The 15,221-nt window shown below is 30.1% G+C and overlaps 1 protein-coding gene across 3 annotated transcripts; it reads left to right on the top strand.

The window, feature by feature from the left end:
* Positions 1–5: 5 nt before the first annotated feature.
* Positions 6–7,122, top strand: LOC110411809 (indigoidine synthase A family protein). Of its 3 annotated transcripts, XR_002444818.2 has the most exons (13): positions 6–186; positions 601–711; positions 1,245–1,327; positions 3,092–3,151; positions 3,277–3,346; positions 3,751–3,857; positions 3,965–4,042; positions 4,706–4,751; positions 4,862–4,982; positions 5,099–5,184; positions 5,412–5,494; positions 5,596–5,678; positions 5,845–6,183. XR_002444818.2 is itself a non-coding variant. In XM_021422131.2 (12 exons), the coding sequence occupies exons 1-11, from the start codon at positions 6–8 to the stop codon at positions 5,480–5,482; spliced, it is 1,014 nt and encodes a 337-aa protein (XP_021277806.1). In that variant the 3' UTR covers positions 5,483–5,494; positions 6,763–7,122. The 3 variants fall into 3 exon arrangements, 2 of the variants coding, with proteins under 2 accessions (XP_021277806.1, XP_021277805.1); XM_021422131.2 differs by lacking the exons at positions 5,596–5,678; positions 5,845–6,183 and adding an exon at positions 6,763–7,122; XM_021422130.2 differs by lacking the exon at positions 5,596–5,678.
* The last annotated feature ends 8,099 nt before the right edge of the window (positions 7,123–15,221 follow it).

Below are 15,221 nucleotides of genomic sequence, written 5' to 3'. Positions count from 1 at the left end.
GACAAATGGCGTCTTCTTCATCATCATCATCAGCGTCGTCGTCAGCTCTGAAAAGACTATCGAATCTCAGCAACCATCTTCGCCCAACGAACTCAAACGCTTTAGTCAAAGTATCTGCAGAAGTCTCTGAGGCTTTGTCAAGTGGCCACCCTGTTGTTGCTCTTGAGTCCACCATCATTGCCCATGGTACTCTTTCATTTCATACTTTCTTTCTCTCTCTTTTTTTCTTCTATGTTTATATTTGTCAATTTATTTGTCTTGGTTATTGTTTGAACTTTGGGGAGCTCTGTTTCTTTTTATGGATAATGGAAAGAAAACTCTTTTTGGGAATATACTGGGTTCTTGAAATTAAAAAAAAAAAAATTCACAAATGGGGGAGCTTATCAACTTTTCTTTTTAAGAATATTCAAATTGTAGAGTTTGGCCTTTCTTTGGCAATTTATTGTAAAAAAAAAAAAAGAAAACCAATGTATTGGAACTAACCCAATGTCAAGGTTCATGTTTTATAGTGATAAATTTCATTGGAGGTCTGTCAAATGTAATTTGATGGATGTTTTTATATGTGTGTGTGTGTGTGTGTGTTTTTGTTTTTGTTTCTAGGAATGCCATATCCTCAGAATTTTGAAACAGCCAAGGAGGTGGAGGCGATTGTGAGGGAAAATGGAGCTGTTCCTGCTACCATTGCTATTCTTGATGGCATACCGTGCGTAGGTCTTTATTTTTAAGCCCTTTTTATGTTTATATTCAAAATGAGTGTTTCGATGAGGATTAATGTTACTTGCTTTGTTGTTTTTGGCGTACTGATCAATGATCATGTAATATATTACTACTTTATTCTCCAGAAATTGAAACATAACATTAGTATGTATAGCCTTGCTTGGAGCAGCAGATAGCAGTGAGCAAATATTATTGGGGTTGGCATAAACAGAATTTGCGATTTGCATTTATTGATTAAAACTAGGGACCATAAGCCAACCTGATCAATTCTTTCTTTAGATTTGCAATGTGTAATGAGAAGAGCATTCTAATAGTTCATGGTAATTCAATGGACTAAGTATATGTTTTCAATGTTTTTAAATGCTTCATACAATTTTGGCATGGCTGGATTTTTCCACACTACACTTGATTTGTTCCATTTTGCTTTAACCAAGCCCTTAGCCAGACATCTGCAATTATTGAAATTTAATATCATTATTCAAATAGTTTTCTGTGGTTCTAATTTTGCTAGTTTTTCCTATCTGTAGGTTTGAATTTGGAACAACTGGAAAGGCTTGCCCAACTGGGAAAAAGTGTTCAAAAGACAGCTCGGAGGGACATTGCACATGTTGTGAGTATCGCAATAAACTAGTTTGTGACCCATGTGATGTGGGGTTAGTTTTATGTATGCAAATATATACGCAAGTAGAAAATTTTGACAATTATATTTAAGTATTCAAAATGCATAACGTGTTCTAAATTTTTATATCCAAATAACAGATTGTGAGACACTTAACCTTTTGTAGATGTTTTAATAAGTTTCAAACATCCAATAAAAATGTTGTAGAAAAAGAAAGCACATGATATGCAAAATGTTGAAATAAAAAGTTGGGTTGAATCAAAGTTTTTAAGCTATTTGGGGAAAATAACTATCACTTACCTTAAGCCTTTTATTACTTTTATCTTGGTGTTAGAAAAATAAAACTAATAAAGTTTTTTAGCTGCTTCTAGAATTAATTTCCCTTTATTCCAGGATGGCTCACTTGGATATTAGTTCCGCTTCAAGTTAAATCATGATATTGTCCATGATATGATTGGATCTCACTATATCACATTGAACAGATATTGATTTAAACATAAGACTTGGAACATATTTGAAAATTTCAGAGCTGTAAAAATATAATAGAGAAGAGATTAGCCATATGAGCTTGTACATGTACAGGTTTTGGAGTTGAAGAATTTCACATGTGTCAATTTGTCTTGTTTTTGCACTTCTTCATCATTGTCCTTTTATGAAACCAAAATATATGAAATTAATTTGGTTGTCTTTTAGATTAATTTAGAATTCAAATTATGAATTGAAGAGTAAAAGAACATATTTGAGTACCTAATTAGATGATATGGAAAAATGTTGATGATTATAATTAGCTTTCTATTTAAATTTTGATTTTTTTTATATTAAAGACCAAATTAATTGTAACGTTTTCATAGAAAGTAAGAATAGTGGATCTTAAAAAAAGAATAAGTACAATTAACTTGGTAATTATAAATTATTCTTAAATTAAAAATATATAAAATCAAACCTAACACATTAATTAAGGGACACATGGCACCTACCTATGCCATCCACATGTCAGAATGGCCTACCCACATAGGATAATTGCCTTTTTTGCCAAAGGCTTTGGCTTTTATATATTTATATTAGATTATTTTTTCCATATAGGATTATCTTGTTCTTCTTGATAGGATCTACTTAGGGGAAAGATTTATGGTTTGTTAAATTGAAAATGGTATTATGAGGACAAACTTTACTTCATAGAGAGATATGAAGATTAGTGAAAGCGTTTGAAGTAACTTCTTCCCTGAACAACTTATGGTTGCAAGACATCTTCATTTCTTGTTCAGATTAAGCAAATTAATGGGTTACATCTGAATGATTTAATTGAAATTATTGTTTCTATGAAGATATTGCTCTATTTCTTCTGTTGTATCATATATAGATTGCTGCAGAAGGACTATAAGTTCCTGTTTGATTCTTCTCTTGATAATCAGCTAATTAGATCCATGACTGAGTGTTGATTCTTGTGGCTTTTTTGGAGGTTTAGTGGTTACAGCTTGAATATTCCATTGAACTCTAGGGATTTGTTGCATATTATAAAGTAGAAGCACACATATCTACAGATGCTAACAGTTCATTCATTTTAGTATGTGTTTCTAAGGATTCTCATCTGCATCATTTGTTTCTTTCTATTGGTTTTCTTGAATATTTTCAGTTCAATAACTACTTGAAATCTGCTTGTAATAAGCAGCAGGGTGGAATAGTAAATGACACTGACCTCATAGATCCTACAAGGTTAAGGGGCTTATCTGGTTCTTAACTGATGTCCTTTTACAGGTGGCCACCAAGAGGAATGGTGCAACCACTGTTTCTTCAACCATGTTTTTTGCTGCCATGGTGACTACTACTTTAGAATTTTCACTTTCATGGTTTACTCATATAAATGCGCCAATCACCTTTTTTCTTTTTTCCTTCTTGGCCATAATTTTTATCCTTATTATTGGTTACATTAACATATTCAGCACTCGCAGGTTGGTATCCCTGTTTTTGTTACTGGGGGAATTGGGGGAGTTCATAGACATGGCGAGCATAGTAAGTTGGACTTCCACATCTGCATGGTCCTAGAAATTGTTTGGTCCAGATGCTGTTTTAGACATTGCAACTAATGAACTATTCTATGATGAGCCATATCTCATTCATCTTATTTTCTTCATCAAAGTGCAACCACATCCATCTTCTTTAGTAATTTTGCTTGTGGGTTTTGCCATCTGTGGTTTAAGGTTGACAATTTTTTTTGTTTTCACTTTTCACCTGGAAAGAAGAGATTTTAATGTATCATATCAGCAATGGCATCTGATAGTAAGAAAGATTGTCTTATTGCATCATGCAAGGGAGCAGTTATTCTGTCTGTACACCCAAGCAGTTACGATCGTTTGAATAGGCACTCTTTGGTATTTTGTCCTTATACTGTGCTGCTTCTGATGTTCCAAGTGCAGCTATGGATATATCCTCTGATCTCACAGAGCTTGGAAGGACACCAGTAGCAGTCATCTCTGCTGGTGTAAAATCGATATTAGATATTCCGAGGACACTGGAATATTTGGTACTTAATCACTCTGTGTACAAATATTTGAAAGATCCAGCTCCAGATTGTGAATTTTCAATCATTAGTGTTTTACACAAAATTACTGGTTTTGGTTCTTAATACAGGAAACTCAGGGAGTTTGTGTTGGTGCTTATAAGACCTATGAGTTTCCAGCTTTTTTCACTGAAAGAAGTGGCTGCAAGGTATAAATAGTCAATTTATAGAAGATTATAGCATTTCTTGATGCTGCATTCTTATTTTATCGAAAATCTGATAGTATTCTCTTTTAAGAATAAAAGGTAAATCTGATATTATTTACTGTGAGTTTTTCTTCTGAAATAGTTCATTTGAAACAATAATCAGTCAATATCAGTTGATATTATTTCTTTTTAAATTGACTTTTGCAAAGAGAGGGGTGGCATCAAGCCCTACGGTCATTGAAGTCACATTTCTGTCTTTATCACGTAACAACGGTTTGTTTTAATGGTGGTCTCTATATTAGATAGTCCAAAGTCAATATCAGTGAAAAGTGGATCCTGTTTAATTAATCTTATTTATATCTTCACTGCTTTTCTTTGCTCTCTTTCTTTATTTTTCTCTTTCGGAAAATTGGAACATTACATTATTTTGGAAGGCTCCTAATTTGTTGTCAACATTCTGCTTTTTCTCGTGAAACCTCAAGTAAGCAAGTCTAATTGAGAAGCTGTGGCGCTGATGCATGCACAAAGAAAGACATTCTTAGAATGTTAATCTTAGATAGTTTTGCAGATTTATGTGAAAGCTTACAAATTACAATTTAACATGCTTTGTTCCAAGGAGAATAAATGTAATGGGATGATTTTTCTTCATTGATGGTAATAATCTAGGTACCTTGTCGTGTGGATAGCCCAGAAGACTGTGCACGGTTAATTGGTAACTGACAAAGTTCATTTGATCTTTTATTTAGTGTTTTTTTTTTTCAAATAGAGTAATTCATGGTCACTTTCTTTTGTTTCTTTTTATTTAATTTAAATTGATTACAGATGCTAACCGGAAACTTCATCTCGGAAATGGAGTACTAATTGCGGTTCCCATCCCAAAAGAACACTCAGCTTCTGGAAGCTTAATAGAGTCTGCGATACAACGTGCCCTTACAGAAGCTAGGTTGAAATTGCTTTATGCTCATTAAACATCTGGAGTTCTTAGTTTCCTTTGTGATTTCATGCATACTTTTATCATATGTTTGATACCTACTTAGATGATTGTACACTTATCTTCAGAGAAAAGAACGTAACAGGGAATGCTGAGACTCCTTTCTTGCTTGCAAGAGTTAGTGAATTAACTGGAGGAGCATCACTTGCTTCAAGTATCCTTAAGAGTTTAATAATTATATATTTTGTTTTATATTGTGTGGACAAATTTTTTGTGTCCAGTGGCATAGTGCACACTAGTAAGTTGATTTATTCTAATCTGAATTCGCTTTGTGTACAAATAAATTATTATTGTTAGTCATTCTATGGTATTCTTTAGCTGCTGCATTGAGCAGTGAATATTGTTCAACTTATTGCATTGGTTTTCTTAACAAAGCTTTAGACATTGCACTTGTAAAAAACAATGCTGCTGTTGGTGCTAAGATATCTGTAGCCCTGGCCCAGCTCACATAACACCATATACAGGTGAGTAGTATTTCGTTTAACACACTATATTGCTTACAAAAGCAGTTGCCAAAATAAACCTCAGTGACCAAATTAAAAGAAAAAAAGAACCCTTCTTGCAGGGAATAGACACTTGGGCTCCAGGACATGATATAAAGAAGTTTTATAGTGCTAACAAACTAACAGAATCTTGGAACCATTTCAAGTCAGTATTTTGTGTTCTGCCATCATGTCCACGTCTTCTTTTTGTGTTACCTAGTTTTATGCTGCTTCTTTCTGGCTTATTTTCTTTGGTGGCTACTATGTCCTGATTAAGCTGTTTGATCTCCCCTTCAGTGAATTAATTTTTATAATTTAAATTGATGTCTCAGTTATACCAGCTGATATGAAGTCCAATGTTTTCTGATCCTGCAACCGGTCATCAGCTAGTTGGATTTTGTTGCTTACAATGTTGTGCGTTCTTTTGTTTTGGACTCATGGTCAATTGGAATAGTACTGAAAACGAATAGGAGTCTTATGTACATTTTTTGCTCCTCAGATTGTGGTCAGTAGTGTAATCACCGTTAGTTGTTTTATTGGAAGCATTTGTTGTATTAGAGTTGCACTTTGAAGAGCAGAGTTTGTCAGAAGGGGCAAATGACTTTGACTGTGGTGATAAGCCTGTTGACCTTGTTGCAATTTTAATTTCATAAAAATCTTCTCCGGTTTTACCTTGCTCATGCTCAACTGCATAGGACATGTTCACGTGTGTACTTTTGCTGATAAGCCCATGGTCACATCATGTCAAACTGTCTGCATTTCAGTGTTTTTGAAATTTAGTATTGTCTTCTGTTGAAAAAATCTATCCCTCAACTTGAAGGAACCAGCTTGGAATAGGAGATTTTGTTGGCAAATGAATGCGGAACAACTTTCTTCACTTTTCATTCTTATAGTGGGCAAAACTATGGACACATTTGAAGTATGGAACTGTGGTCTAAACAACTTTCCTTATGCAACATATCAGTTGATGCCTAGACACTAAAATGGGACTAGTTAAAACGCATGTTAAAGGCTGGAGCCACCCTTTATTTATCTTTTATTTCTTTTTGGGGTGGTGGTGTTTCCTTAGCTGGATTCACTTCAAAAACAAAAAATCCAAGCCCTGTTGCTAGTATCTTTCCCGCAGAACAAAGTTGTTAAAATCAATAGAAGAAAGTCATTGTCGGTATAGTTAGTTGGTTTTTAAAAGATGCTGAAATTTTACAGTCCCTTTATTGATTCCTATCTTAAACTTTCCTTTTTGATCACAGGAAAAGGTTTGCTTGTCTATGGATCCTAAAAGCAAGAGTCCAATGAAAGGTGAAAGTAAAGAGTCAAGTATCTTTTGCTTTGTCCTTAAAAGAGGGACCTCCAATCTTCGAAAATGGTGGGGTTGATCAGAATGGGAAAAGTTTGTATGCCTAGTGTTGTACCCTTAAAACTCATCATCTTGATCTATTAGACTTCTGAAGTCCCTTCTTTCTTCCTCCTCCCCTTTGTGTGTTGCTTAATTTGTGAATCAAAAGAAAAAACTGAAGTTACAAGCAGTTGATGGCTTGAACTACCCAAGATTTTAGAGGGAAAGCCATTCCATTTATACAAAAAATCTCAATAAGCTCTTGAATTATAACACGAAATTCTCACTTAAGTCTAATCTATTTTATTTACGTGAATTGAGGTATCATGTGAATTTGTTTTAGATGAAAAACGTTTAACATTCCAATATAAACGGATTAACTAGATTGTTGCTCAGTGTCATCATTTTCTATTTAAATTGGATTGATTTGATGTCAAAAAATAAAATTAAACGTTGGATTGATCCATATCAAGAAGAGAGTAGTACTAAGTAACACTCAAATTTAAGACAAGTTAGTGTTATCATGAATTTAGCAGTGAGGCCCTTAGCAGCTGTTGCAATTTTGTCAGGAAACACTGATATATTAGTGCAAAAGGCATCCATGAGGTGAGGCTCGACTGAAACAGGCCAAAGATATGTTCCGTCGGCATCAACCCAATAAACTACAACAATATCAATTTGAAGACGGCAAACCATTTGGCTACCTCTATTTGTCGTTATCATTCCAATTCTTCTTTATTTTCCCATTTCAATTTAGAGCTGAAAATGAAGTTTGGGATTCCAAGGTCTCAATACAACAATAAACTTCGTGGGGGGGCCTCATCCCTACAACATAACACAAAATTACTGTATGAATTTGATTTTTTGTTAACTGTTGATAAAGATATTTCAACACAACCCTTGTGAGTTTTTTAAGTATGAATGGGAGTTGACTCCGACACAACAAGAAGATTTCTTTTAATTTCATATTAAATTATTTCAATGTCATATTTACGTAAATAAAAAAGAAGAAATACTTAATATGGTAATTTTATAAACATAATAAGTGTTGACGTGATTGGAATAAATATGCATCATTAATCCGAAATTCAACTTAACCTAAGGTAACTCGAAAAGTCAATAATTTAATCTCCATGTATTCGAGGTTGGATCCATTCAAAACAAAATTTACCAGTTATAGCAAAAATGAGGTATTTTGAAATAACAAAAATTACTATTTTTAATAAATATATATTTATTATTAAATTAAATATCTGTACATAACTTAATCTAATTTAAATACATTAAAAGATTGAATTATTTGAATCTTTTTGACCCAAAACTTTGAAACAATTCAACTCTAGCCCAATTGAAGTTGCTTAATTGTCAGCTATTTTGCTAATATATTGACATGGATTCATTTGCAAATCTAATATATTTAAGAATATGTAGCTAAAATTTGACTGAGATTTCAAGCAAAAAATCCACAGATTTCTTGTAAACGACTCCCAAGGTTCATAATTTGGAATGGTCATATCATACTTTTTTCACTCTTTATTTGCTTTATCCAAATACTTTCTCACTCTGACCAGCTGAGAATCAACAGAGATCCTACTGTTTTGGTGCATGGCGACCAATAGAATCGGCTGAATCTTGAAAACAGTTGACATCAATAATAATAGTACTTAATCTGATATTATTATAGATGCCAACTTTTTCTTACCTTTTTCTTTTTCTATTTATTTTCTATTTTTGGTTATTAAAACCTTTGTCAAATGTAATAAAAGTGTGCCTTTTCTTTTTTCACAATACTAAAAAAAGTAATGCTGTGACTTTTATCAAATCTCTATTTTCAGTCACCCAATTTTTTTAAATTTAATTTTTTAATATAAAAAAAATTATTTTTACTTTCACTTTTCATATAATGCATATGTTTGATTTTCCTGTAAAATTAAAATTAAGTTAAGATAATTTAATTTTGTTAAAGAGGAAATTTTATAATTTAATAAAATTAAATATAATTTAATAAAATGAGTTAGACTCCAATGTTATATGTGGGTTTAAAAATGTAAGTTTATATAGAAAATTTTAAAATCTATGATGAGTGAGATTAGAGATTTATTATATGAAATATGAAATAAAGTCTTCTTTTTTGCCTACACAACAATATTAAAATCTCATTCATTAGAGAGTTATGTAAAAAAATATGAAAAGTATCTTAGTATATTGAATTTTGATGGTTAATTTATTTAATATTATTTTTACTATTAAATTATGTATCAAGAATTAATTTTAAAAAAGAAATCGTATAAGAAGTAGTAAGTACGTTTTTGCATTCTAAATTCTTAACATAATAGATCTTAAATTAATATAATTTAATTATACATAAAGTTTAATAGTATGCTCTTTTTAAATGTACAAAAAAATTAATGCATTTTGAAATATTTATTTTATATAACTAAACTAAAAATAGCAAAAAGAAAAAGACTCTTAAATTAGTGTGCTTCTCTTGGACAATTAAACAATTTGATCATTCACAATAATATAAAAAAATTATAAATAATAAATGCAAGAATCCAGTACCTAATCGCTTCCAAATTTACAGATTCCTCGTAAGGCAAGGACAGATAAAAAAAAAAATATTGATCCGCGATGTTGTTAAAAGAGATCAATGAAAAGGTTAAATACTAGATTATGAAACTGTTAAATATTATAATATTTATCTTAAAATATCATAATAGGGATGCCTACAGGATCGATCACATCGTTGTAAAACTGGAGGGAGATAAAATATCTACTTGTAATAATCAATGTACTAGATGGGACCTGGTTCCTACTGACAAAACATACATGCAGAATGGAATAAAATATATTATTGCAATAACTCTTCAATTTTCATAGAAATCTACGTACAATCATGTGAAGTGTAATAAGTCTGTAACTCTTGTTTTAACCAAGATTGATCAAATTGAAATGCATGACGGCAGTGTTATTGGCAACTTGGTTCTGTGTAATTGACAAGAAAACAAAGTTGAAGATGCATACTACGTGTTGAATGGAGCTTCTCAAGAATCGACAAAAACAAAAGAAATTCGCTTTCTTGTCGTCCCACATTATAATTTAACATATGTTTTGATGCTTTCTAAGAGGATATTTCATCGATTACAAATTACAATTTCAATTAATTTGAAGTCCTGGATTTATATGGAAGATGACCATCTTTTATATATTGGGTTGTTTCTTCAAGGGTTAAAGAGAAAAAGGCGTTTAAAGCATATTGCACTTGTGAGAAACGAAGGAAGGGTTGAGAAGAGTCATAGCATCCTGGATAATTATAAAGCTTCAATAAAGTTTAAAATGCCCAACCAATGGTAGCTGACAGCTGTAAGATTAGATGTTCACAGTATTTTGTCTACCTTTGCCTTCATAGACATGATGGCCCTAAAATAGTTCAAAATGTATTCCACATACCCATAATGAATATTGTACCCATGCAAGCTTAACCTAAATTCCTCCTCACCTTTTTTCCAATTGATTTAAGTTCAAGTAACCATATTTTGAGTATGTAGTTCAAAGGAAACCATAATGACAGATTTACACATGATTCAATCCGATCCGATCCAAATCAGAAAAAAAAGAAAAAACTGATGTATCATTATCATATCAAACATTAATTGGCAAATGATCAAATGTACGGAATCTCGATCATTCACATCCAATGACCAGTACATACATCATTCTCTTAATTCGTCAACTAGTTAGCACATGGAACTTCTTTTCAAGTATTTTTCCAAAATTAAGCAATGGGAATGGTTTTGTCGGCACACATTTGCAATTAAAGTTGCGAAGACATCATATCGAATTTAGTAGCCGACGATGCATTTGTCCACAACCCAGATTACTCTTAAATGTGCAAAAATCATTCTTCTTGTCTAGGATAGGATAGGAGAGGAAAGATGCTTTCAAACTTCTTTTTCATGATTACTCTTAAATATTTTCGATCTCAAAAATTATATTTGAAACATATAATCTTTGAAAAATGTTTAAATTATTCAAGAGAATTTAAATAAATTTTTATTTTTTATTTATATTAAATCAAATTTTTATATTTTTAATTTCATTTAAACAAACTCTTATACCTAATAGTTAATTAATTATCATTAATCAAAATCACTTTTATCATTTTATATCCATATGTCACTAACATTGAAAATTTTTAATAATTATATCATCATACCACATCATTATTATTATGGCATATCAGTACATCACATTATATAAAATAATAAGTGATATTTTAATTAATAATAATTAATTAATTATTAATTATAAAAATTTATTTAAATAAAATAAAAATATAAAAAGTTAATTGAATGTAATAAAAGAATAAAAAATTTATTTAAGTTTTTTTAAATAATTCAAAAAGTTTTTGACTTTATCGAGAAATTGTGACTTTTCTTAAAAGGTTTGAGATTTAAAATTTGAACCTTCTCTTATTCAAATGATAAAAAAAAAAAAAGAAAAACCCTTTTCCTCTTGTTTAAACCTCTTTATGTATACTACAAAAACTATATTTAAAATTAATTCATTAATTGCATGCGTAAGATCCATTGTAGAATGTTATTAAAATAAAAGAGAGAACCACTAAGACAGAGAAGTTAATTTTTAAATAATGTTTTTATTTTTAATAACATGGATTTTATCAGAAAGGGTGCATCTTCTTGTTTGGTCCATTTAAAGTATACATGACAAATTATAAGTCCATGTGAAAGTCTCTGTGAAGCTTCCTATTACAAATTTTTGACAGAAAAATGATAGTTAATATTTGTTCACTAGTGCCGTTCACGTGGGATACTCTTGGGCTCATAAAAGAAGGTTGAATTTTGACCTGCAAGTAATAAAGTATGCAAGCCACCTCTTCTTCTTAATTTCTTGTAGGTGAAGACAATTGTGTAATACTTCAAAAGATGATAAAAGTATTCTTTTTTCTTTGAAAAAAAATCAATTTCCGAGGTCTCATAATTGAACACGAAGATCAAATGCTACCACTCATTTCTCAACAAGTTACTAACATTTCATAGTTTCAAAGTACACCAACTGCATGGGCCAATAATTAAAAGAGTAGACCATTAATTTCCTTAGGTCTAGATGGATTTGTTGTTTGAGCTAATTTGATTACTCAATGTTATATTATATTTTATTTATTAAAATAATAATAGTAATAGAAAAGTGTTAATCTCTTGGACAATGAATTGAGGAACTGTTTGTATATGGTAATGTTCTTCAAATCAATATTCTCACATTCCTCACCTAAAAGCTGAATGGATTGATGTTCAGACAATCAAGATTATTGGTTCAAGAGCTTTGATGAGATTTATATGGATATCATCGTGGTGGGTTCTCTAAACATTTGTCCTTTCACACAAAAACAGAAAAGTATTAACAGGCAAGATATTGTTCGGCCTCAAGAACATGTTTGACCAGGCGCTGTAGCCTGTATGTATATTTGATTGCATAAGATATAATGAAACGTCAAAAAGAAAAAAAGAAAATTATTTTCTATCATATATGTTAAGATAATTGCAGTTAGAATATTGCTATGAAATATAAACTGAGAAATAATTATGAGAGAAAATTATTAATAAAGTAAGAAAAATTTTATTTAAGTGCGTATTTACAAATGTGGTGAGAGGTCTATTTACAAACTAATAATCCGTTAAATTTTAATCTTAATGTAATTTAATCTATATTCAAATCTAAATATATATTCAAATATAAGAGTTCAAATTATATTATACTTCTTGCATTTAGCCTGTTACGCTGTTTGACTAGGTCTGAACTTCTTAAGTCATAACATCATAGACATTCACATATATATTCATAATATTTCTCTTTAAATATCCATTGTATTAATAATATGTCTCATTAAACTTTACTAGGAAAAACTTAATGAAAAAAATTCAGCGAAGAAAAAAGAATACATAATTTTTTTCAAGAATATGCTTTTAAAACACTGTCTTATTAAAAACTTTACTAAGAAAAACTTAACAGGAAAAACCTTGAAGAAAGAAAAGAGTACAGTGTGTATTCTACTCCCTTGATGATTGCATTATTTAAGATCTTTAAAACGGCACATTTCAATTTTTTGTACCAATTTTTCAAATATTACAATAAAAAGGACTTTGATGAATAAATCTACTAACTTGTCATTTTAACGAATTTGTTGAATATTAATATCACTTTTTTCTTGAAGATCATGAGTGAATGAGAATTTTGGTGAAATATATTTTATTTTATCGGCTTTAATCTATCTTTCCTTTAACTGTGCTATACAAGCAGAATTATCCTTATATAACGTTGTTGGAATTTCCTTCTTGATCGACAATTCACACGTTTCTTGAATATTTTGACTTATAGATCTTGACCAAACACATTCACGACCTATATCAAGAATTGCTAAAATTTCTACATGATTAGAAAAAGTAACAACTATAGTTTGTTTTACAAAACATTATGAAATAGTTGTACCGACATATGTGAATAAATAATTTGTCTGAGATCAAGTTTTGTGTGGATCAAATAAGTATTCTACATCTACATAACCAATTAAATTTGATTTTGAAACATTTGAGTAATATAACCCATGTCAATTGTTCATCGAAGATGTCAAAATATATGTTTAATTTCATTCCAATGTTATTCAGTTGGAGAAAAACTATATCTTGTTAATAAATTTACAACAAATGATATATCAAATTGTGTATTACTAGTAAGATGTGGTACTTCAAGACTAAGAAATTCCTTATCATCTTTACAAGGTTAAAAATGGTCTTTTTGAACATTTAATGACCTTATAACTATTGGTGAAGTCAATAGATGTGCTTTATCTATAGAAAATCATTTTAGCACTTTTACTATATAATTTAATTGATAAATAAAAATTCTATGTGTCAAGTGTTTAATATGAAGATCTAAACAAAAATTTATTTTTCCAAGGTCTTTTATCTCAAATTCTTTTTTTAAGTAACTCACAATTTTTTATAACTCTTCAAGAATTTCAATAATATTCAGGTTATTAATATAAATAGCAATTATGATAAATTTAGATCCAAATCTTTTTATAAAATATATGGGTATATAAGATCATTAAATAACTTTTTTTTAACAAATATTCACTAAAATAATTATACCACATACGTCTGGATTGTTTTAATTTGAACCTTCTCTTCTTCAAATTGTTACTTTTGCATCTGCCACGTGTTTGGTCATTTTGTCACATAATTTTTTAAATATTTTGCTATATGTTTTGTCATGTATTTGTCATGTGTTTTATTACATGTTTTGTCACGTATTTTATTACATATTTTGCCACATCTATACTTTTGAAAGATTGTTGTTTTTGCTCGTTTTGATTTCCTAATTTCAATGTTGGTTTTTATTTATGCTAATTTTGATTGTAAGGTGAAAAAATATGAAATATTCAAATAAATTGCAACCATTTTTACGAAAAACAACTACAATTTATAGGTTCAAGGTAAAAAAGGTTTTTTGATTGGATGAAAACATTATCATACTATCACTAAGACCGTCATTCAACCACTAATTGATTTCAAGACTAAGTTTTCAAACTTAAAGTCAACATCTATCCTACCACCTTGAGTTTGAAGAAGGTGTTAAGTTAATTATACAAATTCAGTGTTATAACTAGAATACAATACTATTTGCTAGTTAGTTAGTTAGCTTACAACGGTTGGTTAATTAGTTAGTTAGACTACTGTATTGTTAGCTAGGTAGATTTAGATTTTGAATAAAATAAGTTATATATACACCTCATATACCTTTGTAACAGAATACACAATTTAGCAATAATATTAGCTAATTAGTTAGTTAGATTATAATGGTTGGTTAATTAGCTACTTAGACTACAATATTGTTAACTGGTTAGATTATGGATAAAATTAGTATATACATACACATACACTTTTCATTTATCTTGGTCACAAAATATACATTTTTAACATACAAAAATTTTCTTTTTATAATAACCCAAGCAATACAGGAAATGATTTTATTAATGGTTAATCCACGCCAACATATGTCATTTTTAATTAAATCATGAAAATTTAAATTATTTATTGTACATGATAGGTGATTATTGAATGGTGAGTAGTTTAGCAATGCACAATAATGCTATTTGAAAAAACTTAGGATGTAACTTGACATGGATGGATGGTCTCATAGAATCCATCATAGAATTATTAATTCTTAACCTCCATGGGCCGATGTGCATTTTTATATATAAAAAATTAACAAATTAACACAATTAATTCAATGAAAAAATGTTGGTTATATAAATTTACAGGAAAAATCAAAAATTAAAAAGAAAAAGGGGGG

Source organism: Theobroma umbraticum, unplaced genomic scaffold (genome assembly GCF_002168275.2).
Source record: "Theobroma umbraticum cultivar Fairchild unplaced genomic scaffold, ASM216827v3 scaffold_95.0, whole genome shotgun sequence".
NCBI lineage: Eukaryota > Viridiplantae > Streptophyta > Magnoliopsida > Malvales > Malvaceae > Theobroma > Theobroma umbraticum.
Note: the sequence above shows the minus strand (reverse complement) of the source record. Positions and strands in the feature narration are given on the sequence as shown.

What these genes read in the sequence shown, in the direction of transcription:
- LOC110411809 (XM_021422131.2), top strand. Translation starts at nt 6, where the DNA reads ATGGCGTCTTCTTCATCATCATCATCAGCGTCGTCGTCAGCTCTGAAA. An exon ending in GTCCACCATCATTGCCCATG is followed by an intron (nt 187 to 600) that starts GTACTCTTTCAT and finishes TTTTGTTTCTAG; the next exon opens with GAATGCCATATCCTCAGAAT. An exon ending in TCATAGACATGGCGAGCATA is followed by an intron (nt 3,347 to 3,750) that starts GTAAGTTGGACT and finishes TTCCAAGTGCAG; the next exon opens with CTATGGATATATCCTCTGAT.